Here is a 24,769-nt window from a genome sequence, read left to right as displayed (position 1 = left end):
GTGCGAGACAGGGTATTGATATGTGAACACACATAAAACAAAACTGCATATGCTTTTGCTTCGATAAGACCCATAGTTTTTTTTACTGGATGTGCAAACAAACTTATCGCAATACAATACAACTTTAGTACAAGAACAAAATATACAGCTTTCTTTTCTTTATTTGGTGTTTAACGTCGTTTTCAACCACGAAGGGTTATATCGCGACGGGGAAAGGGCCACTTGTCAATTGTTTCTTGTTCACAAAAGCACTAATCAAAAATTTGCTCCAGGGGCTTGCAACGTAGTACAATATATTACCTTACTGGGAGAATGCAAGTTTCCAGTACAAAGGACTTAACATTTCTTACATACTGCTCGACTAAAATCTTTACAAAAATTGACTATATTCTATACAAGAAACATTTAACAAGGGTAAAAGGAGAAACAGAATCCGTTAGTCGCCTCTTACGACATGCTGGGGAGCATCGGGTAAATTCTTCCCCCTAACCCGCGGGGGGTAAATACTGCCATTATGACAATTTTCAAACAAGCATTTCATGGTCACTGAATAATCTCCTTCAAAAGCTAACATGTACCATTGAAAGGTCTCTGAGCTGTTGATTTATCAACCTTAGTGTCAACATTCTCCGTTTAAAAAAAAACAAAAAAAACAACTCTCTCTCCGATTGAAAATAGATGCAGACTATGATCCATTTCACAGCTCGCTCTTTCTCTCTACCATTCCAACGTCATATTAAAACATTCATATTGACCTGATTATGTGTAAGGCTGAAATATGGCTCACAAAACATCTCTGCATTAGATTCTACCTGTGAGCAGAATGAAACTGGTTACACAGATGTTTATTGATCTCTCGCATTTTAACACAAACTGGAAACTTCTCATGCAAGAGCAAGCCGGTCATCTTCAAAATCATATTTGCAGAAGGGTACAACGTTCTCTCCAAAACTGTTCAACGTGAAGTCACAGCCTACTATTTCTTCCACTCTCTTTCAAACCAAACAAGGTGATAGGGTGGCTAACACCATACAATTGTCCATCCACTGACAAGAAACCACTGGGCAGGAGGTTCCAGTCGGAGGACTCCACGGTTCGAGTGGACCCACGGGTAGGTTCAGCTTTCAGGTCGTTTCGCATCAGGGTAGCCACATACTCTGCAATTCCCAGGGACGCCGATACTCCTGTTGATCTGATGCCTCCCACTGTGATCCAGTTTCTTGATGAAAGAGAAAAGTATGATTGCAATTAACTCATTGTCTCCCCAGTACGGATATATTCGCAGACCTGCCTACCCTTACGATTTGGGCGTAATTTACTAAGATTTTTATTCCAAACTATGCCACTATGCTTTTCGCGATAGAAATACGATTTTTAAGAAACCGAAAGTACAATTTTTCGCATTTCGTCCAGATATAAATCTGATCCGTATTTTTGCGAGCGCCCATGCGCATTTTTAGTCTGTTCACAACCAAGCTAGACGACGTCTTTTGCAGTGCAATGTAGCAACGCGCAAAAAATCCCCGTGAGACGGACGAAGAGTCTCCGTCAGAGTCTGACAAGGAAACTGTTTACAGTGGTGGTCCGATTGCAGCGAAAATGAAGAAAGCCGCTCAACAGAAGTACAAAACCAGCTACTCAGAATCTTGGACATGCCTGAGACCTGCTTCTTCTTCTTCCGCAGAGGACTGGGTTCTTGCGAACCTCAGAGTCCTGCGGTTGAGTCACTGTTACCGAGAGTGGCTAGCTCAGGCAAACACCTCTATCAAAAGGACCAAGCCACGTGTTGTGTTTGCTTTGCCACAGTGATTTTTCATGTGCACACGGAGGAAAGAATGACTGTGCGAAGCACATCGGGACAAACAACCACATCATCCTAGATCGTTTCAATCAGTGTAGTTTCCCAGTGCTGTGATCTAGGGTCGTTTTGACCGACTTCACAATTTGATAAAATCAATGACATTTTATTTTTGCGAAGCAACTAATATGAACAGAAAGTGTGCAGAAGAATGTTTGTGTCCTGCAAGACTTATGAACAACTATTTCTCCGTTGGGAGAAAAATGAGGATGTCTACAGGCAAGGTAGTGTCATATTCTTCATTTGGGTTCTCCTTTTAGTCACACCCACCGATGGCCGTTACTTTTAGCAACGAAAAACTTCTCTTTCTGCCACCAGATTACTCTTTTTGGCTGGGCTCATTAGACATTACTCCTTGTAATTGTTGGGGTAGGCAGGTCTGTATCCGTACCCACTCATATGCCTATCTTACCAGGTACGGATATATCCGCTCAGACCGTTAGCTTCAGTCGCTTCCTGTAACATCCATCTAACGCCTGCATTCCAGCGTGTTGATACACAGTTACTACAATTCTGAGTGACCTGCTGCAGCACAGCTGGTCTTCGCTAAAAAAACACTTGGTCAACATAGCTGGGGTGGAAAGTGTTAAGCAGGAACGTGTGCAATATCAGTGTGTTACAGTGGACCCCCCCTTTTAAGACCCAACATTCTAAGAAAATCAGGTCTTAAATAGGAGGAAATCTTGAAAATGGGGGTAAATTTACAGAGGTTATAAACAGAAAATCTGAGAAAAGGGAGGGAGTCTTAAACTGGGGGTTCCACTGTACTTATCACTACTGTTACACAATCTTCTATAGTGTATTCTTTTCATGCTTTTTGGAATTGCTCACCAATTACAGGGAAGAACAAAGAACTCTTTGAGTGCCATAAATGTTATGATCAGACAAGAAGGCTTTCTTTCTTTATTTGGTGTTTAACGTCGTTTTCAACCACGAAGGTTATATCGCGAAAGGGGGAAGATGGGATAGAGCCACTTGTCAATTGTTTCTTGTTCACAAAAGCACTCATCAAAAATTTGCTCAGGGGCTTGCAACGTAATACAATATATTACCTTACTGGGAGAATGCAAGTTTCCAGTACAAAGGACTTAACATTTCTTACATACTGCTTGACTAAAATCTTTACAAAATTTGACTATATTCTATACAAGAAACACTTAACAAGGGTAAAAGGAGAAACAGAATCCGTTAGTCGCCTCTTACGACATGCTGGGGAGCATCGGGTAAATTCTTCCCCCTAACCCGCCAGGGGTAGACAAGAAGGCAGTGGTTTCAGATGTTTATGACTTGATGAAGCTCTCGGAGTACAGTGAATAGATGAAGTTCTGTGATGAGAGAGAGTGATGCACTTTCGTCTCATTCAAGCTATGAGGACAGTAAACCTATGTAGTTTGAGAATAGTGCAAACATTAAAGGCATAACTCCTCATAAAAACATCACCATCTCAGATGTGGCCAAGGTGTTACACGGGATAAGAGAATCCCTCCACTTGGACACATACCCCAAATCAGCACCCTGACAGTTTCCTGTGATGAGTTTGAATTTTTTTGATGAATTAATTTATTTAAAAAAACACCTGTGCCTTTTGTGAAATAAATTCCTAACAAAAATCCCAATGTGCACAGCGCGCAGGCACCCAGGCGGTTCATTTTTTGTATGTGTCAAAGTTGAGGGATGGTCTTATCCCACATAAAAGCTTGGCCAGATCTGAGATGGTGAGCTGAACGGTTTTCACAGGAAGGAGTGTGCCTTTAAATAAAAGTAAAGAAAGAAAGAACTTCACATATTCACAACGAGACATTTTCACTGTAAAAAACTCAACAGGCATACACTTACGGTGAAAGCACACAAGAGTGCAGTTCTGATTATCAGTATACATGAAAAAGAATATTAAGTCCTGCTTCACTACCTGTCCGCATAAGACTTGATCTGGTAATCCTTGTACTCTGTCGCAGGCCGGACACCAGTGTAGTGACCAACAGGAGAGAAGCTGGTCAGTTCGGGGACAGTTTGTCGACCAATGTCCACCAGACGTTTGGTGATGGTAGCATCAATAGCAGCCCTCTGTCGACTTTCTACGTCCTCTGCTGTGGGTCCAACAATCAAGTTGTTGTGGACTGGAAAAGATAGGAAAAGCTGTTGCAGCAATTCAATTTCTTTACAAGAAGGAACATTTCATTTCATGACTATTATTATCCCAATCGCTTGGAAATTCTAGCTAGCAGCAACAGAGTCGCGCTACCCAGGTGTGTGTGTGTTTAAGTTTCATCAGCCACCTGCACTTATGACAGAATGACCGAGGTCTTTTATGTGCCATAGTGGTGAACTTTTTAACATAACTAAAACTGACAAATGTGATGGAATGTAGTTTAGTTGTCTTGGACATGGAGAAGGCAACAAAACACATAGAGCGTGTCATCAGTATTATTTATGTACTTCTCATTTCTGGTCTGCTGGAAATCCATGAACCCATGGTTGTCATTGTACCTTAAATTTCCACCGTCTCTTCCCACAATCTATGTCTGCAAGGGATACTATTAAAATACTTGAAAGCAAAACAAAAAGGAATCAATAACCATCCCCACATAATTTAATCTGAACAAAAATAAGTAGACTATCTGTCACACAATCCAGACAACTAGGCAAGTCTTGTCACAAAGTTGTGGCCTACTTTTCTTCTGAAACTGTTTTCCTAGTCCTATAAGCAACATAACATCCTGTGCACCTGACCTGTTTTGAAGACAATAATGCCTTTGGTTTTCTCAGTAGGAACTGGTAAAATGCTGGATTTAATAAGATGCCCTGTGCTGCTTCCAAACACTGCATACTGCCCCTTTCTTGGCTTTATACTGCAAGGAAACAAAATGACATAAACTTTGCTAGAACTGATTTTTTATTTTTTTTATTTGAATAATGCTTTCTTTTTTTCTCATTTTGTTGTTGTTGTGTTTTACTCAGCAAGAGAAAGAGACGGCAACAACAACAAAAGTAATATTAGCATGCGCACAAAATGTTGGAGTCATCTGTAGCAATTACAATGAAAAAAGTATATTTGCATAACAGAACCTAATCCGGACAGACATATCATTAAACATCAACCAAACAACAAATTGTCACCCAAGCACTTACGAGAAAGTATCAACGCCAGCCATCTGCTGCACCTTGTCACCATAGAGACCAGCACAGTTAATGACAACCCTCGCTGTGATTGGACCACATGTCGTTTCTACGGTTGACCTACCATAGCTGTCAACTTCATGACCCTGAACTTCACAACCAGTCAATATCTAAAGCAAACGAAAGAGAAAAGGAATTCAGTCATGTAAAAAATATGGCTTTTTCTATATCATATGGAGCTGTAGCAAGATCGGTTTGAGAGGCTCTCAGGTTTTTACCTTTCTTTCTTTGTTTGGTGTTTAACATCGTTTTCAACCACGAAGGTTATATCACGACGGGGAAAGGGGGGAGATGGGATAGAGCCACTTGTTAATTGTTTCTTGTTCACAAAAGCACTAATCAAAAAATTGCTCCAGGGGAGGTTTTTACCTGAAGTTTTAAGTATTAATTATAAAATCAGATTGACAATTAATTTGCCACAGTGTATTACAAAGACCAGCCTGATTCACTATCACTCATCTAAATATAGCTGGCACAACTGTTGCCTACAATCTCTTCCTACACAGCCATTTCTGAGCTATGAGCAGAAATCCGAAACAAAATCCAAAGACATCCGCTGGCTAAAACATAAATAAAAATTGTTGATGTTTACTGGCACCTCACTTCTGGTCCTTATTTCTTCCAGTAATGTATGCTCCAATGACCAAGCAGCATTACTAATACTCTTCATAGTCATCTTGTGCACATAAAAAACAAGTCGCGTAAGGCGAAAATACAATATTTAGTCAAGTAGCTGTCGAACTCACAGAATGAAACTGAACGCAATGCCATTTTTCAGCAAGACCGTATACTCGTAGCATCGTCAGTCCACCGCTCATGGCAAAGGCAGTGAAATTGACAAGAAGAGCGGGGTAGTAGTTGCGCTAAGAAGGATAGCACGCTTTTCTGTACCTCTCTTTGTTTTAACTTTCTGAGCGTGTTTTTAATCCAAACATATCATATCTATATGTTTTTGGAATCAGGAACCGACAAGGAATAAGATGAAAGTGTTTTTAAATTGATTTGGACAATTTAATTTTGATAATAATTTTTATATATTTAATTTTCAGAGCTTGTTTTTAATCCGAATATAACATATTTATATGTTTTTGGAATCAGCAAATGATGGAGAATAAGATAAACGTAAATTTGGATCGTTTTATAAATTTTTATTTTTTTTTACAATTTTCAGATTTTTAATGACCAAAGTCATTAATTAATTTTTAAGCCACCAAGCTGAAATGCAATACCGAAGTCCGGGCTTCGTCGAAGATTACTTGACCAAAATTTCAACCAATTTGGTTGAAAAATGAGGGCGTGACAGTGCCGCCTCAACTTTCACGAAAAGCCGGATATGACGTCATCAAAGACATTTATCAAAAAAATGAAAAAAACGTATGGGGATTTCATACCCAGGAACTCTCATGTCAAATTTCATAAAGATCGGTCCAGTAGTTTAGTCTGAATCGCTCTACACAGACACACACACACACACACACACGCACATACACCACGACCCTCGTTTCGATTCCCCCTCGATGTTAAAATATTTAGTCAAAACTTGACTAAATATAAAAACATAAAAAGTTACCGCTCCTTATTCAGTGTTTAACTTCATGTAGGAGAAATTACAACAGGAATTTAAGCACAGAAACCAAGCATGAGATCATGAAATTATAAAAAGCCTAAGCTCTATAATGTACTGGAAAATTACAACATAAAAAATAAATAAATCTAAAACATTCAAAATCGTGCATTTTGGTCAAATCTGGGCAGCAATTGATGATCTCTTCAGCTTTGAAAATCTGGCAAACTTACAGAAAAATCTCATGCCTAGAAACATAACCTCTCACAAACCTTGGCACCGTTTTTCCTGGCATGATGGGCCAGTAAGAGACCGTACACACACGGTTCCAAGACCGTTTCTCCAGGAATCCACAGGGCGCCATCTGCTTGTCGACTCAGGTACGGCTCTTTCCTGTACAGCTCTGGGGCTGACATGTGGTAGACATTGGTCACTCCTTTGGCCAGAGATGACGCTTGAATTTCTTCCAGTTTGGGAACCTGTAATAATAACTATATATAATACAAATATATGCACAGCCTGGCCATGACCTTATGAGTAAATTTTCGACTGCTGATGTGACGAAATCTTCAAGACAAACTTGGTTCTCTAGTCAGTTCCTCCAGTGTCATATGCACAAGAAATGACAGAAATGTTACGTTATGCCATCCTTCGCGTGATGATGTCTTTTTGAATTTTGTTTCACCTTTGTCGTGTTTTGACTTCAGAGATTTCACTCTAGGAAAGAAAGTCAAGAAAATATATGTCTTCGTTCATTTAGTTGCCTTGTTTCTCATTAAGTCAGTGCTTGTGCAGTGCTTCAGTGGTTAAAACCTTTGTTGCTGTTGTTGTAGTCGTTTTGCTTGATTGTTTTTAATCAGCGACTACCTTTCTTTTCTTTATTTGGTGTTTAACGTCGTTTTCAACCGTTCAAGGTTATATCGCGACGGGGAAAGGGGGGGGGATGGGATAGAGCCACTTGTAAATTGTTTTTTGTTCGCAAAAGCACTAATCAAAAAATTGCTCCAGGGGCTTGCAACGTAGTACAATATATTACCTTACTGGGAGAATGCAAGTTTCCAGTACAAAGGACTTAACATTTTTTACATACTGCTTGACTAAAATCTTTACAAACATTGACTATATTCTATACAAGAAACACTTAACAAGGGTAAAAGGAGAATCCGTTAGTCGCCTCTTACGACATGCTGGGGAGCATCGGGTAAATTCTTCCCCCAAACCCGCGGGGGGTAGCGACTACCTTGCGCTGTTTATTGTTTCATATGTTTAAAAGAAATGATTGCAAAAAGACTACATAAGTTAATTATTGTTAAAGCATCACATTGAAAATACTATCTAAGGTTTATCATGAACTAAAATGTATGCATGTATGTTTTTGTTTCGATCACACAAATAATGGCTTCTTAAAAAATAGTCATACGTGAAAAAAATATACGTGTCAACATGTGTAGCATCAAAATGATCATATGTCATCATATATTGATCTTTTTTAAAAACAATATTCGCATGATAATGTATGGCTGTCTTTACCTAAAATCAAAGAAAATAAACAATAATTTGTTTTTAATTAATAAAACCTCAGACTAACGAAATCTCAAAACAACATGATTTCCAAAAATAATTTCCAGTGTTAATCGTGAATCGTTTTTTTTTAAAATGCTTACGCACATCTTTGCGATTAAAATAATGTGATTAATCTTCTTCATATTTTTGCTGTTACTTTTTATACCAAAAAGCACATCTGTAACATTCAACCTAATTCTTTCGCCAATGTTTACTAAAATGTACATTTCAATATATTTCCAAAACCTGAGCACTGTTGGGCATTCAAAGAAAAAATGCTCCAAAACATCAAGTTCATCCTTACAATATGTACAGTTTTTATCAGCCTTCACTTTCATTTTACACAATAAAATATTAGTTGGATAAATGTTTTGCAATACTTTCCAATGCAGTACACGTAATCGAACTTCACTAGTGACAGTGGCTGCTAAGTTCCAATTCTTTTCGTCAATTTCAAATCCTAATTTTCTTCTCCAAAATCCTTCTGAACAGGGTGGGCTGTATTGTTTTCCTACCAGAATCTTTCGAATTTCTTTTACTGATTTAACTTTTTTCCCACAAAAGGTCGGAATGTCGTTTATATCGACATTTCTTAAAAGGAGATGTACAGCTGTTCGAACAACATTGTACTCAAGCAATCTATTTGCAGTGTAGCCAGTTATTTATCACACACTTCTTCATAGGAAGCAAAACGTCCATTCTCACACACATCGCTCACATACATTATACCACTTTTAATCCAATCCGCAAAAAAGAGTGGGTTTCCTTGACAAATTATATCTTTGTTGTTCCACAACAAACCCGAAACAGAATTACCATTATTATCGACTTGATTGTTATCAAGCCATGCCTTCAACACAGCGGACCAAAATTCCGATTTAATACTGTCCAGTCCTTTAAATGGTTTGCTATTAATGTTCGCAAAAAAACACTCAAAGCAACTCCCAAAACGGAAAAACAGTCCTTTTGGGAGCCATGACCATCTCTGGTCTTCATTAGACAGAGTTAGGTTCACAACCCAGCTTAACAAAAAGGAACACTGCATCTGACGCAAATCAATCATATTTAATCCACCTTGCTTTACTTCGTTACACAAAACAGTTCTTTTCACCTTTTCAAATGCTTTTCTGTTGCAGTCTTTTTTGCGCCACACGAAGCGAAACATTAACCTATTAATTTCAGTTAGAACGTCGTCTGGTACAATCAGCGCCTGCATTATATAGACAAAATGTGACAGAATAAACGTTTTGAATACACAGATTTTACCAATAATGCTCAAATTCCTTTTCTCCCACACGCAGATGAGCCTTTTTGCAACATTCACTCTCTCTTCCCAATTCTCTTTCACTTTTGACGCACGCATGTAATTACAGAAACATACACCTAGAATTTTCATTTTGTCTGTACATGCAAAACCGCAACACTCATTCCTACAATTCTTCCGCGACCCAAACCACATTAGTTTCGATTTTTGGTGATTATGTTCAAACCTGATATTTCCGAAAATTTACCAATCAAAGCCAGGGCTTGTAACATGTCATGTTCATCTTGCAAAAACAATGTAACATCATCAGCATACAACAATACTTTCAAAACTTTATTCATATCTCCGTTGCTCCATAATGACATACCCTTTATATTTTTGGCCTCTCGAATTTTGATTGCTAACAATTCAACTGCTAATACGAAGGCTAGTGCGGAAAAAGGACACCCTTGCCTTATTCCGGAATCAATATTAAAAAATTCAGATAACCAACCACAATAATTTACACAACTTTTTGCGTTTTTCATTAAAACATCAACCCATTTCACAAAATCAGTTCCAAAACCAAATTTTTCAAACATCTTCAACATAAACTCTTTGGAGATGCAATCAAATGCATGAAAAAAGTCAATTGACACCATCAATCCAGGCTTATTATGTAAATCTGCATGTTCTAAAACATCATCAACTAATCGCAATAAGGTTGAGACACGTCTACCTTTTATATACCCAATTTCGGCAAACGCAAGAAGAAGAAGATATACCCAATTTGAACCTCACTCACAACATTCCCAACAACATCATAGAGCCGAAGAGCTAAACATTTCGCTAATAACTTATAATCTGTATTGGTCAGTGAAATAGGTCTCCAATTCTTTAAATCATTTCTTGACAAATCCTTTCCTTTATGAATCAGTGTAATTGCCGCTTTACACTGTGAATTAGATAGAGTTCCATTCTTAAAAGCAGAGTTAAAAGACGCAAGTATATATACCTTTTTAGGCTCCTCCAAAAAAAATTATAAAAATCAACTGTTAATCCATCAATTCCAGGCGCAGAACCATTATTCATACGCTTTAGAGCTGAAAAAACTTTTCCTTCTACCACTTCCCCTTCACAACTGTCTTTCTGCTGATCATTTATTTTTAAAACCTTTTTTCCATCTAAAAAAGTGTCAATTTTCAAGCTCATGTTTCCCTCATCAATTTTCCGTTTATACAAATCAGCAAAATACGTTTTTTGGACGAGAATAATATCTTCTTGCGTTGTAACAATTCGTCCGTTATCATCTTTTACATTTTCCATTACTTTTGCGTTTGCTCTCGCCTTTTCTAACCTTTTCTTTCTTTTTAAGCAGTTCAGATAGTAGCCCAACTCAAAATCAATAGCATCTGCTTCAAAGGATTAAGAACATTAAGGCTGAAATTCAACCTGATCAGGGCTCCAAGCCACCATGATGGATCCATTTTCATTGTATGGCACACCAAGTTGGTCAAAAGTGCTGAAGACTCTCTCCATGCACCGCTTGATGCAGTGAAGCTCCAAGCTGTTGACTGGAGCATCGAACCCTGAATGCAGCATCCCGCTAAAATCAATTAAAATACGCGAAAACCCATATATATATATACATGTATATGAACGACAATTAAAAACTAAATTCAGATCAAATACAACCACACAAACGAAAATGTTACATGTACTCACTTGGCCCTTGAATTTTCTGCACCTTTTTGGCTCACGTAAGTGTAGCCTATGCGATGCTAAACTTTGTCTGTCTGTGCGTGTGCATGTGTGTGTGTATGTGTGTGTGTATGTGTGTGATAGAAACTTTAACATTTGACTAAACACCGAAATACTAATTTTACCTGGTTATTATCCAAGCAACAGCTTCAAAATATTAAAGCAATGATCAACATTTCGTCGGCACGTATGCAGTTAAAGTGTGTATCCAAAGAAACCGGGTGGTGGGGGGGTTTGGGGGGGGTAAAAACAGGTGACTGGTTTGTGTTGTGTGTGGTATGTAGACCAGGTCAGGAGTCAAGGTTAGGTCAGATCGCGTGAAGGATTGTGGTATAGATACAGTTATCACCGAGCTGCAGTTCGCCGATTCGGAGAAGACGATTTCACATTGTTCGGTTTCGTAGCTCCAGAAAAATAGATAAAGAAGATACCAAAGGAGATTTCCTACAGGTTAATCAGCACAGCGTGTTTCCAGTGTCTGCGCGAGAAAGCGCTGTCGAAAGCGCAGTGTCGATCTGGCCATCTGGCATTCGTGTCCCCGTTAGTAGGCTACAGACAGACAGATCTAGATCTAGTGTCTCGCGCGCACTCTTGCACCGTGTCACCTATGCTTAGTGTGTGTGTGTGTATGTGTGACGGAGTGATTGAGTTTGTGTTACTGTTTGTCGATTTCTTACCTGAGCCTTAAAGGCTTCGCCTCTTGTTCTCTCTGTGTTATAAACAATAAACCAGTCACACACAGTGACACTGAACAGCTTGCGATTCAGTATCAAATACCTACTTTATACAGTTTAATGCAAGTATAGAAATTGTGTCAGAAAATGATCTTTGCTTAAAGAACCAGTAGTAGCTTGCAGTTGCTAAGTCCAGGGTCCCCACTGGTTTTTAGAAACAAAATTCCATGACTTTTCCATGACTTTCCATGAGCCTCAATAACATTTTCCATGACTAGATCCACAGGTCGCCATTTCCGAACACGCAAACCTTTTACGTCTTGTCACTGCCAGTTTTGACACTGGCTTGCTTTGCACTGAATTTGAGTCAGTTTCTACGCAGTGTCTCTTCGACAAGCAAGTCAAACATTTGCTACGCAGTCAGATTATCGGTAATGTTTGCTGGTCCTGTCATTTCACTAAACTGGACCAGCCACTGTTTGTATCCATCTGCACTTTCGTAAATTCCGTTTCGTAACCGTCACTGTGACTTGACGAACTGTCATTTTTTTCACCGCGATACACAGTTCATTGCGAAGATCTTCCTCGGTAATTCGTTCCAATTTCGCATACTTTTTGTTGTCAACAAACAACTCGAAAGAAAGTTTCAAACTCATCATCCTCCATCTTGCTTGTTGAAGCGCTAAAGTACTTTATCGATGCAAAAACAAAAGCAGAAAACTTCGACGAAACCGACTCAAATGCAGCGCAGACGACACGACGAGATAACGGAAGGAAGTGAGCCTCGCTTTGGCTCAAGTGCCGTTAAAAATACCGTTATTCTCGTATGCAAATACGAACGAGAAGTTGGTCATACGAACAAGCCTTGTGCTGGCAACGCAAATCGCTACTGGCTGGCAAAGAATGGCTGGGCAACGAAAATCGCCGCTGGCGTGCTAAAGGTTATTTTTTTTTCTTCTTATTTTTGTTAAATTCCATGACTTTCCATGACTTGAATTGAAATTCCATGACTTTCCAGGCCTGGAAAATTAAAAATCAAATTCCATGACTTTTCAGGTTTTCCTTGACCTCTACGAACCCTGTAAGTCTATTGTGTTCAAGTGAGAATGCAACATTTTTATAATCTCTACTGTAGAATGTATTATTTATGTAAATGATGTAAATATACCGGATTAAACACAGTTTCAATATTCATACTGTTTGTACTGAAGCCGAAGTGTGGATCCTCGATGCTCAATTTGGTATTGGCCTGCATTTTGTACCTTCCACTTTTAACCCAAAATAAAGTATACAAACACAAGAAATCAAGATAGCAATTAAAGGTTAAGTTCGTGCGTGCGTGTTTGTGTGTGTGTGTGTGTGTGTATGTGTGTAGTAATTCAGTCATTAAAAACATCGAGAAGCTACTGAGAATCAGGATGATCATGAGAACAGGTACTATCACATTCACAGACTGCCAGCGCTGCACGTTAGATTCGAAAGTAGACACAACTGACATCATCGATACATGACATGTTCAAGACACGACTCGAATATCCTTCATTTACCTGTTTCCACTGCTAGCCTCCGAAATGAGGTTTTCATTTTTCTCCAGCAGTATGCAGTCATAACCCAGACGTTCCAGCTCAAAAAAGACTGAGCAACCAACAATGCCTCCACCGATGATGACGATATCTGCTGCAGCCATGCTTGCGTCCTTGACCCTCAATAAAGTGAACCTTGACCAATACTTAAAAAAATGGATTGGCTTCTAAACGAAATTGTATGCAAAAAGTGGAGGTCTCTGGTTGAATTTGCTGTCGAATGCGGATAGAATCGTCAAATGCGTCTCTCAGATTTGTGTCCCCAATGTTGGGAGAGTAGAGGTGAGAAGTTTGGGAAAAGAGGAAAATCGGGTGCAGCAACTTGAATGCACCTGAGAAAGAAAAAAAAATCAATAAAATAACCTCACCTGGTAATGACAAATTACTCTTCACCTTTAAGACAATACACACCAACACAGAGCTACTCACTCTTCTAAGCACTTCATCTTGAGATTCCATCCAAATATTTTCAAGTAAATACGATCAACATGCAGCTATAGGGAGGACGTCAGCCGGCTTTGTTTATCTCACACAAACTTAATACCGACTATATTCCCTTCCCATCCAAAGTGTTGCTGATCGAACTTTGGACCATGTATTCCCCCCTTGGATTCTAATTTGTGATGAGAAATGGTATTTTGACTTTGAATATTTCTTTTCTTGTTCAAGGGACGTAACCGATCAGTGCGTTTTTGAATAAATTGAATTTGGGGTAAAATCACAAATCTGCTTTAGTTGCAAGATCTTGACATGCTTTTCTCCCTCAAGATAATTGTACCGCTTGAAATTGTCAGTGAAACATTGTCTGAAGTTAATTTTGGTTGATGCCTGGCTGACATGATTGCATAACTCAGTTATGCCGTTTTGCAGCAGTCTATTCTATTCTTTATCACTTCTATAACATATGAATTCACATGAAAAACGAGCAAAATTCTTCGTTTAGAGTGAAGTTGCCTAACGTAAAAATGTGTAGTGTACTGACCAACTCGTGTCTACACATATGCATGTGTAATGCTACTCATGTGCATGCCTGCTTAATCGTTGTATCGGTATCGCCAGTAATTCGTTTCAAACGACGATACAACTAGGCAACGTTATTCTTCCTACCTTGTGAAGTTGTCAATTATCAAATCAATGAAAGCACCAGGCTAGCCCTCTGTAGTTTAGCATGCCAGTTACCGAAGAGAAAAGGTTGAGAAGAACAGTCAAGAAGAAAAGAGAAACGCACATCTTCACCTGACAAAAACCACAAGGTAAATGACGATTTCCCCCCCGAGTTCACTCTCACGTGATCCCATTCCTCTTGGAATTGTAGGAGATACACAAAAAAAACAGATACGAATTTGCACCCACATGTTTACAGCATACGTACACTCCAACTCATCATCTCTTATCAACGCACACTTCAACATCAGACCTGGGAACTCCCGTTTTGCGTTTGGAGTGTTCTCAAACAAACTTGGTGTATTTACAGAAAAATAAGTGTACTCCACACAGCATTTGAACATCCTTGATTCAAACACATCCCCCGCGGGTTAGGGGGAAGAATTTACCCGATGCTCCCCAGCATGTCGTAAGAGGCGACTAACGGATTCTGTTTCTCCTTTTACCCTTGATGTTTCTTGTATAGAATATAGTCAATTTTTGTAAAGATTTTAGTCAAGCAGTATGTAAGAAATGTTAAAGTCCTTTGTACTGGAAACTTGCATTCTCCCAGTAAGCAAGCCCCTGGAGCAATTTTTTTATTAGTGCTTTTGTGAACAAGAAACAACAAGTGGCTCTATCCCATCTCCCCCCCTTTCCCCGTCGCGATATAACCTTCGTGGTTGAAAACAACCTTAAACACCAAATAAACAAAGAAAAGATTCAATCATGCTTCACACGCATCCATCACATTGTTAATTAAGCTTACCAATACATTTAAAACAATGCTTCTTTCACTGTTTACCGACACAAACTAATCACTTGTCAAAATACTGGATCGGCTTCGGGATGCGCTTGTGAAAAAAAGTAGTCTAGGACTTTTCTTGTCGTTTGTTTTTCCACTGACCATACTGATCGTATTCTAGACAATCATGCGTTCAAAATACGGCTAAATCATATGCGTTCCCAGGTCTGCAACATACACAATACACACTTTCACAGAAATCTAGAAAGACCACACATTATTTGTCAAAATACAAGATTTAATGCTCAAACATGTTCACTGAACACAACTGCAAAGGAAAAAACCCTCTGATTTCAAAAGCAGGAATATGTTTATCTTTTTTGCTAGAGCAGACAACTTTGTACAACATAATGGGGTGAGAAGTAGGCTTGCATAACTTTTGAAGCTAACCTTTTTTTTTTTTAAACTCACAAATAAGCCAAAGCAAATCTAAAGAGGCTCTTGAGAGAACCCAAATTGTCATTTCTTTTTGTAAGACAATTCAGTTTAAAATATACCTTCCTTCTAAAACATACCTTCCCTCCCAAGTTCAAACTTTATTTGCACACGAGCAGGACAATGCCTGTTGAGAATCCAATAACATGTATCATCCAAACAAGCTCTACGGCAAATGCGCACTGTTAGTAAAAGGCAATTCACAGGAATGGCAGGTTTTAACTTTGCTCTATATAGCCAAAAACATGTTCACCTTTAAAGCATCCTCCTCGCAATTTCAACCATTAACTTTTAACTGCCTTTTTCCAAAGATTTTGCAAAAATCCACCTCACAGCATGCATGTTCTTGGAATAAATCTCACCTCAAACACAAAGCCTGCTCGTTGCACACCAACAATCAGTCACACATCACAATACCAATCATTGACAAGTTTAGCCCTCTTTGGACAATTCGTTTCTTACAGACACAAACCAGAATTCAATGTAAAAAAAAAGATTACAGCTAATAGTGAGACATGAGTGCTCATATCTGATACTTAACATTTAGCAACACAACTAAGTTACTAACAGTGGAGAAAGAAACAAGAAATAAAATGATGAAATGTTAACTACACAGTGACTGCTCAACATAAATTGACAACAATGAAAACAAAAAATGCAATTGGCTCATTCATATTACTTATGATACCATCAACTACAACAAACCAAGCAGTTTACACAGCAAGGGATTCCAAGCAGCAAAGGCATATGTAAACAAATGTTTAGTCTGGCTGAAAGGCCAGTGTTGGAAGTTGCTCATTATTTTCTAAAAAAAAAAAAATACTCTAAGCAACTTTCATTGCAATGCATAAGAGAAAAAGTTGTTGAGGATCCTTAGTACTATTTTGTGTTAAATGGGTTAAGTGATATTCTTAATCATTTTTGCTCTAAATGTTTGAATATTTCAACCCAAAAAAGGTAAATTTCAACTCCACTGGTCCCTCAGCCAGACAATTCACACTGAACAGTGATGCCTCATGCTTGATACAACTATTTACAGTTTGCCATTTCAAAAGTAAAATGAAAACATAAATTTTCAAATACTGTACACCATAACAAAAGGTGAACCAAAATGACATCATATCAGGGCACAAACATATTTGATAACCAGAAAGTGTCAACTCATTAAAATTCAGGAAATTGTCCTTTGAACTTATCCTCATCTAAAAAGCAGTCATCTGCACAATTACTAAAAAGACAACATCAGAAAACCATTCAGCATTACTTGTGTTTAGAATTAAGTTTGTTCTGTTTATCTCTGCTAAATGGTCACAGTCTTAGTTTAGAGGAAGCGGTGTCATAAGTTATTCAGTTGAAACAGAATAAAATGACATGACCAAAATTAAACCAGCAGATAACAGTAGAACAACCACTACTAAAAATGCAGAACAGTGACATTTTCAATTCTATCCAGGGAAAGAAGTTCTCTACGCAGGTCATGCTGATCCAGCAATACCACGAATACAATATCAGTCAAATCCAACAAGACACAGAGAGAGAAAGGAGACCACAAGGCCTGCAAGTTGAAAAGCCAATGTTGTGTAAACCTTGAACCAAGCCCCTGACGGCACTACTTCGTTGTGGCAGCTGCTTCTGTCGTGGCTTCTTCCCCTTCCTTCTTTTCCTTTTTCTCTGCACCTGCATCAGAAGAGAAGAAACAATTATGCACTACCTCTGACTATATAACATTCAAGGCATGCATGCCAGGTAAACACTGTGACAATTATAGTACAGTAATACCTGCAATGAAAGGACAACCTGGGGACCAGCCAAGAATGTCCATAACAGGTAGCCTGTTGTGACAGGTATATTATAGAAAAGATAGTAGACAAAGCAACAGTAGAACATGTCCTTTCATGGGAGGTGTCCTCTCATCAGGGCTTCACAATGCAGGTACCACTGTAGCTCAAACATTATGCAGCCAAACTCTGAAAAATGTATTTAAAACATTAATTTATTTTGAAGCTGAAAACATTGTTTCTGCTGTCATCTGAGCCTAAATGAGCAACAGACTTTTACTTCAAAGCTGAAAACATTGTTTCTGCTGTCATCTGAGCCTAAATGAGCAACAGACTTTTACTTCAAAGCTGAAAACATTGTTTCTGCTGTCATCTGTGTTTCCATGAACAACAGACTTTTATTTTAAAGCTCAACAAATTGTTTCTGCTGTCATCTGAGTCTAAATGAGCAACAGACTTTTACTTCAAAGATGAAAACATTGTTTCTGGTGTCATCTGAGCCTAAATGAGCAACAGACTTTTACTTCAAAGCTGAAAACATTGTTTCTGCTGTCATCTGAGCCTAAATGAGCAACAGACTTTTACTTCAAAGCTGAAAACATTGTTTCTGCTGTCATCTGAGCCTAAATGAGCAACAGACTTTTACTTCAAAGCTGAAAACATTGTTTCTGCTGTCATCTGAGCCTAAATGAACAACAGACTTTTACTTCAAAGCTGAAAACATTGTTTTTGCTGTCATCTGAGCCTAAATGAACAACAGACTTTTACTTCAAATCTCAAAACATTGTTTATGCGGTCATCCAAGTCTAAACAACATCGAACGCAGAAGAAGAAGAAGAAGAATCCAAGTCTAAATGAACTGCAGACTTTTACTTCAAAGCTGATAACATTGTTTATGCCGTCATCGGAGCCTAAATGAACAACAGACTTTTATTTCAAAGCTCAACACAATGTTTCTTGACGACACGACGAGATAACGGAAGGAAGTGAGCCTCGCTTTGGCTCAAGTGCCGTTAAAAATACCGTTATTCTTGTATGCAAATACGAACGAGAAGTTGGTCATACGAACTAGCCTTGTGCTGGCGACGCAAATCGCTGCTGGCTGGCAAGGGGGGGGGGGGGGGGGGGGGGGAATGGCTGGGCGACGAAAATAGCCGCTGGCGTGCTAAAGGTTAATTTTTTGTTTCTTTCTTATTTTTGTTAAATTCCATGACTTTCCATGACTTGAATTGAAATTCCATGACTTTCCAGGCCTGGAAAATTAAAAATCAAATTCCATGACTTTCCAGGTTTTCCATGACCTGTACGAACCCTGCTCAAATGACAGCAGAAACTATGTTTTGAGCTGTGAATTATAGGCTCAAATGACAGCAGAAACAATGTTTTGAGCTGTGAAATGATTCTTTTGTTCATATAGGCTCGAATGAGAGCAGAAACTATGTTTTGAGCTGTGAAATGATTCTTTTGTTCATATAGGCTCAAATGAGAGCAGAAACAATGTTTTGAGCTTTGCTGAGGTAATTTTGCACTCAATTAACTTGACAGACTGACATAGGTGTTATTTTAGTTTTTAAATGCGAAGAAAGCAGCCAGGCTGCGGATTGCTGGTATGTGATGTGTCCAAGTGTAAGGATGCTCTCATTTCATGAACACATGGACAGATCTGGGTGAACATCACTGTAACCAGGAAGGCATCTTCAGTCTGAACGGTCTAAACTCTTACCTTCCTCGGTCCCTTCCCCTGACCCAGTGTGTCGTCGCTTGCGGGGGTTGTTGAAGCGTTGTCGGGGGAATCGTGGAGGGGGTAGGGGATCCATTGCCAACACCTTGTGGATTTGCCGGAATGCTACGAGTCGCAGGGCATGCTGAAACAAGAACATTAAAGTGACGATTTATTAACAGAAAACAAGTGACAATTTTAACACATTACGTAAACAATCACTGGTACTTTTAAATTACAATGCTGTCATTCCTCTACACTAGCATGAAATGAACAGCTTCAAATAAGCAATTCAATTTTCAGGGAACTGTCCTCGGTCGAAGGATTCTGGGAGAATACAACAAGCTTGCCATTGTACGAGATCATAATACACAGTACATCTCGTTTCCTTTCAGAAAAGCCATTTTGAGGCAAGTCTTGAGTGGGATAAAGATGAGTATAATGACTGAACGTTCTTGCAATACAAACCTGTGCAGAAGCCGTGAGGTCTTCCCTCATCTGATTGGTCAGTGAGGCCAGGGCATTTGTTGGATCTTTCTCACATGGGTCGTACAATCCAGGACCACCTGCATCAAAACTCTCATCTTCAGTTTCACAAAGAGCACACACTCCATATCACGCATTTTCTAAAATACATTGTTAAGTGAAACTTCAAGTGATGACCATTGTAGACCGTGTTTTGTCTTTACACAATGTTGAGATCATACTTCACTGCCCTGACTCCTGAGAATTTCATCTACTTCTAATTTGTAGAACTTTTGAAAATGTTCTAATGAACACAATTTCTTAAAACTTTCCTGACAATTTACCTCTAAACAAGAAGGGCAAAGCCCATACGACTCACATGCTTGACCTCGACCTTTAGGGTAACTAAACCTAGCAATGACATCATACACTAAGAACTGCTTTACACATTTTTCCTACCAAAATACATGTGACCTTGACCCAAGGTCAAGGTCACCCAAGGTCATGCAACACAAAGCTGTTAATTCAAGACATAGGAAGTACAATGGTGCTTATTGGCTCTTTCTACCATGAGATATGGTCACTTTCAGTGGTTCACTACCTTATTTTGGTCACATTTCATAAGGGTCAAAGTGACCTTGACCTTGATCATATGTGACCAAATGTGTCTCATGATGAAAGCATAACATGTGCCCCACATAATTTTTAAGTTTGAAACAGTTATCTTCCATAGTTCAGGGTCAAGGTCACTTCAAAATATGTATACAATCCAACTTTGAAGAGCTCCTGTGACCTTGACCTTGAAGCAAGGTAAACCAAACTGGTATCAAAAGATGGGGCTTACTTTGCCCTATATATCATATGTAGGTGAGGTATTCAATCTCAAAAACTTCAGAGAAAATGGGAAAAATGTGAAAAATAGCTGTTTTTTAGACAACATTTATGGCCCCTGCGACCTTGACCTTGAAGCAAGGTCAAGATGCTATGTATGTTTTTTGGGGCCTTGTCATCATACACCATCTTGCCAAATTTGGTACTGATAGACTGAATAGTGTCCAAGAAATATCCAACGTTAAAGTTTTCCGGACGGACGACTCGGGTGAGTACATAGACTCACTTTTGCTTCGCATGTGAGTCAAAAAAACCTTCACGTGTCCCAAACTTTTCAAAATCGTAGAGAATCTTGAGGTAAAAAAAAAGAAAGGCGGAAATAGAAAATATTATACTTGAAGCTAGAAAAAATAACATGAAGCAGATGCACTCACCAGGGAGGATGATGCCAGAAGAGATGCATTCAAAGATGCGGCGCAGGGCATCCCCAGGACTCATGTTGGGTCCACCACTGCTCACACACTTCTCCACCAACAGCTCCATAGACTGCACAGAATACATGTCATTAATACACACACACTATCTCACACTAACTAGCAAGTCTTCACAGATCTTCTTTGAACTTTATTTTTCAAGGTCCATGTCATGACCGAGAATGACCCAGATGCTAAAAACAACGTGTTCCACGTAACAACTGAATGTGCTCCATGTAACAGGTAATTGTTCTGCATGTAACAGAAGAATGTACTCATGTAACAGATGAATGTGCTCCATGTAACGAACTAATTTGTGCAAAACTCTGATGGAATTAAGTCCTTGGTTTTTTTTGCCATCCACAGGGTTCCTGCAGGGCAGAGCTGATACAATTCAATGAGTTTTCAAGGACATTTCCAGGATCAAATAAATGCTTTTCAAGGACATGATTTTCCTCAAATTAATGCAAAGCACCAAGCTTACCTTCAGTTTTTCAAGTCTGCAAACTATTAGTCATTCCGTAGTTGTTTGCCTTGCCAACTTCCGGGAAGGGAAGCAACTACGGGTGACTAGTAATAGTTAGTTCGTCTACTTTCGTTTTCACTCGATCTTTTATTCTCCCAAAATGTGTGTACTGTATTTGACTAAAAAAAAGGGGGTTGCATTTTTTTTAGAATAAGACAAGCTGCTGACGAAATGTATAGGCAACAATTTGGAAAAATCAAGTACTTTTCAATGACTATTTAACAAAACTCTTTCAAGCACTTTTCAAGGCCTGGAAAAGGTTTTCCAATTTTCAAGGAGTTTTCCAGGGTTCAAGGACTCTGTACGAACCCTGCATCCACTTTTTAACTCAAACTAGTGTGCACAGAATTTTAACATTCAAATTGCCTGACTGCCTGTGGTACTGTTTCTGTAAAAAGAAAAGTGCAAGGCTATCTTCAGCAAACTTCAACTTACCCATTGGCTGAGGTGGGACCACGTTGGAACTCGCTGGCACAGGTCTCTCAGAATGCGAATCACAATCACGCAGGATGGCAGACCAGTTGCTCTAGCCTGTACAGTTATGTTATTTCAAGATTACACAAACACACATGGTATAATTGCTACAGGACTAGAATCATCAAGAATCTGTACCAATCCCAGGTAGTGTGCATCTTTAAGTCAAAATCCAAATTGAAAATGAAAATAAATGAAAAACCCCAAGTTTTTACTGAACTCAAACAAATCTTAATCCAGTCTGGCACAATGCAAACAACATTACTGGCTGTTGCCAACATATCTTGTCATCGCAACGCTGTAACAGCACCAGCAACACTCAAACACCCAGCCAGTGATGTTGAAAGTTTGCAAAAGCTCATGTAACTGAAAGTTTATTAGCATGTTGCTCTTCATCTCAGTCCTTACAATTTTAGTCTTTTTGTGGTATTTTTACACTTTGGCAACATTTATTTATGTTTATTCAGCATGATGCTGGAAGCACACTCTCATGTTCCCTTTAATAAGGGATGTGCGCACACAGCCTATCAGACAGATTCTTGAAAACTGCATCAAGTTAAACGTGAAAGGAGAAGATATGTAAATACAATGCAAGGGATGTGCTCATCGATAGGCATGTCCCATTTTTTTTCCAAATGCATGATTTAACATTCTCTTCTCCCCTTTTGATTTCTTAGTTTTGGGGGTTGGGGGAAAAAGGAATATTTGCTTGCACCATTTCAGTGGGCAAATGTGGAGACCATTGTTTTCTCAGCAGATTTGTCCACCTCTACAACCAAACTGTGGTAACTTTTTTAAATCTGCAAATACGCCTAGCCAATGGTCATGCCACCTTCACCTCAGCAAATGTCCTTACAGATCACTTTTCAGCCTCATGTATTATTTGTCAGCCAATTCACATATTTCACAAGTACACACCATCATAACCTTTCTTTTTTAGCCTTCTCTTTCATGTTTGCTTCATTTGAAGCAACGCAAAGATGGATGAAAGTATTCCAGTTTCTGGATAAAATCGGCTTGTCTTTAATGTCCACAGTCATGTGACCGTTTTGTTCTGTTCATGATTAAATGTTCCATATTATCAACCAGGGATGGCCAAATCTTCTGCCCGACCGCCAGGGGCGAGTAAAAAATCCGCCAGGCTAGTAGAAACCGCCTGGCAACTCGCCCAGCTGGCTAGTGAACATTCTAGTCCAATGCAACACTTTTGGTTGTAATATAGTTTCAAAGCCTTAACACTGCAGAAGCAGCAACTGTGATATGTACCGGACCAGCGAAGTTTCTGGCGGGCTAGTGACTTTCTTGAAGTTACGATTTGGCCATCCCTGTCAACCATTCTTGTGTTTTGATTCCACTGTCACGAGTTTATCAAAATTCTGTCAGACCTATCTCAGTATGTGTCTTACTCAAAAAAAATTTGTAGTTGACTCTGGTCAAACAGTGCTTTATCTGACATATGTTCAGCTCAAAACTGGAATCACTTTGTTCACACGACAGTTAAAGTCATGAAAGTTGTAAACACTTGATACAGAACGGTGGCAGCTCTGTTAACTGCCTGCAAGATTCTTTTTTTAACCCTTCTTCAACATCATTCATTATTTTCAAAGTTTTAACCAAGCAAAACATGCAGTCCCTTCATACATCCTTCATTGTTCAGTTGCTAAAAAAATGTATCTTTCATATCCGAAATGACAATTGATGCTACCAAATATCTTTGGCCCACTAGTACAACTACACTGAAGAAGATTTTCTTTGTCCAACTTAGAGATCACCCAGTTACACCCTTCTTTTCAGAGATCACTCAGTTACATCTTTCTTCTGAACATAAAAGGTAGAATGAATGGGCTGCATGTTTTGACACAATGACCAGCATATCAGACTGAATCTTGCAAACAAGGCCCAAAGTGACACATTCACACTAACTCTCTCATCCATCCTTTGCTTGATCTGTAACAAATAAGAATGCTTGCACAAGCTGGCAACTTTGAACTTCATGTCTGCCAGAGGGTTATGTGTCAGCATATGGCAATGCAACTGTGTACTTCAAACTTCTGTTGTCACTGTTCACAAAGATAATTACTTTCAAGAGCTACGTCAATTAAGGAAGTTTCATGTGCAACACTTTTCAATAATCATAAAGCACCAGAACTCAATTTCAGAATTAGAAGCTCAGCAAGTAGAACCAGGATATATAACCTACTGCCAATGTCTATATCTATGATGGGGAAACTGCCAGTCGTCATCGTATTCATTCTTTTACTATAAAGTCAAATATGCAGGGTGACCACAGTTGTACCACCACGCTTAAACACGCCCTCTGACACTTCAACAATCCTAAGTTCAGTCAGCGTTGCCAGAAGCTATCTCATTTGATTTTCTCGGTTCAAACGTTAAGTTTATGATGGTTGGTAGTACATACAGACAGACTTTCTGTTTGCATTTGTTCAAGAAGACACAACGAGGTCAACAAAATTCAACAATGAAACAAGGACAGCACGTGCAGTTGCAGTGTACCATAAGGCTGAAAAGTAGTAAGAAAAGCCTCAAACCTGAAACCACTTAGCATGACGGAGGGCGGCTAGAGCGGCCAGGCATTTCTGCCTATCCAGAACATCCGGCGGGTCTTTGACGGATACAGTCTCTATAAGAAGCGTGCGAAGGAAGAGTTTAGCACACAGCGCAGGTGGCGTGCCACG

General features: G+C 39.1%; 2 protein-coding genes across 9 annotated transcripts in view; both read right to left on the bottom strand.

Moving 5' to 3' along the window:
* Positions 1-145: 145 nt before the first annotated feature.
* On the bottom strand, positions 146-13,572 carry LOC138980271 (glycerol 3-phosphate dehydrogenase-like). 2 transcript variants are annotated; one of them, XM_070353124.1, is made up of 7 exons: positions 13,388-13,572; positions 10,858-11,011; positions 6,872-7,078; positions 4,988-5,145; positions 4,589-4,707; positions 3,768-3,975; positions 146-1,219 (listed from the first exon to the last, which is right to left on the bottom strand). In XM_070353124.1, the coding sequence occupies exons 1-7, from the start codon at positions 13,525-13,527 to the stop codon at positions 967-969; spliced, it is 1,239 nt and encodes a 412-aa protein (XP_070209225.1). In that variant the 5' UTR covers positions 13,528-13,572; the 3' UTR covers positions 146-966. The 2 variants fall into 2 exon arrangements, with proteins under 2 accessions (XP_070209225.1, XP_070209234.1); XM_070353133.1 differs by lacking the exon at positions 13,388-13,572 and adding an exon at positions 13,248-13,291.
* A 3,045-nt stretch (positions 13,573-16,617) lies between these two features.
* LOC138980202 (zinc finger RNA-binding protein-like) overlaps positions 16,618-24,769 on the bottom strand; it is a 30,612-nt gene continuing 22,460 nt past the window's right edge. For all 7 annotated transcript variants that reach the window (XM_070353044.1, XM_070353087.1, XM_070353063.1 and 4 more), the window contains 6 exons: positions 24,623-24,714; positions 22,035-22,130; positions 21,035-21,146; positions 19,773-19,870; positions 19,308-19,449; positions 16,618-17,483 (listed from right to left, as the gene is read on the bottom strand). In XM_070353044.1, the coding sequence (XP_070209145.1) occupies positions 17,416-17,483; positions 19,308-19,449; positions 19,773-19,870; positions 21,035-21,146; positions 22,035-22,130; positions 24,623-24,714 (608 nt within the window). In that variant the 3' untranslated portion in view covers positions 16,618-17,415. The remainder of the gene's footprint in view (positions 17,484-19,307; positions 19,450-19,772; positions 19,871-21,034; positions 21,147-22,034; positions 22,131-24,622; positions 24,715-24,769) is intronic.

This window comes from Littorina saxatilis, linkage group LG1 (assembly GCF_037325665.1).
Source record: "Littorina saxatilis isolate snail1 linkage group LG1, US_GU_Lsax_2.0, whole genome shotgun sequence".
In the NCBI taxonomy this organism is placed as follows: Eukaryota; Metazoa; Mollusca; class Gastropoda; order Littorinimorpha; family Littorinidae; genus Littorina; species Littorina saxatilis.
Note: the sequence above shows the minus strand (reverse complement) of the source record. Positions and strands in the feature narration are given on the sequence as shown.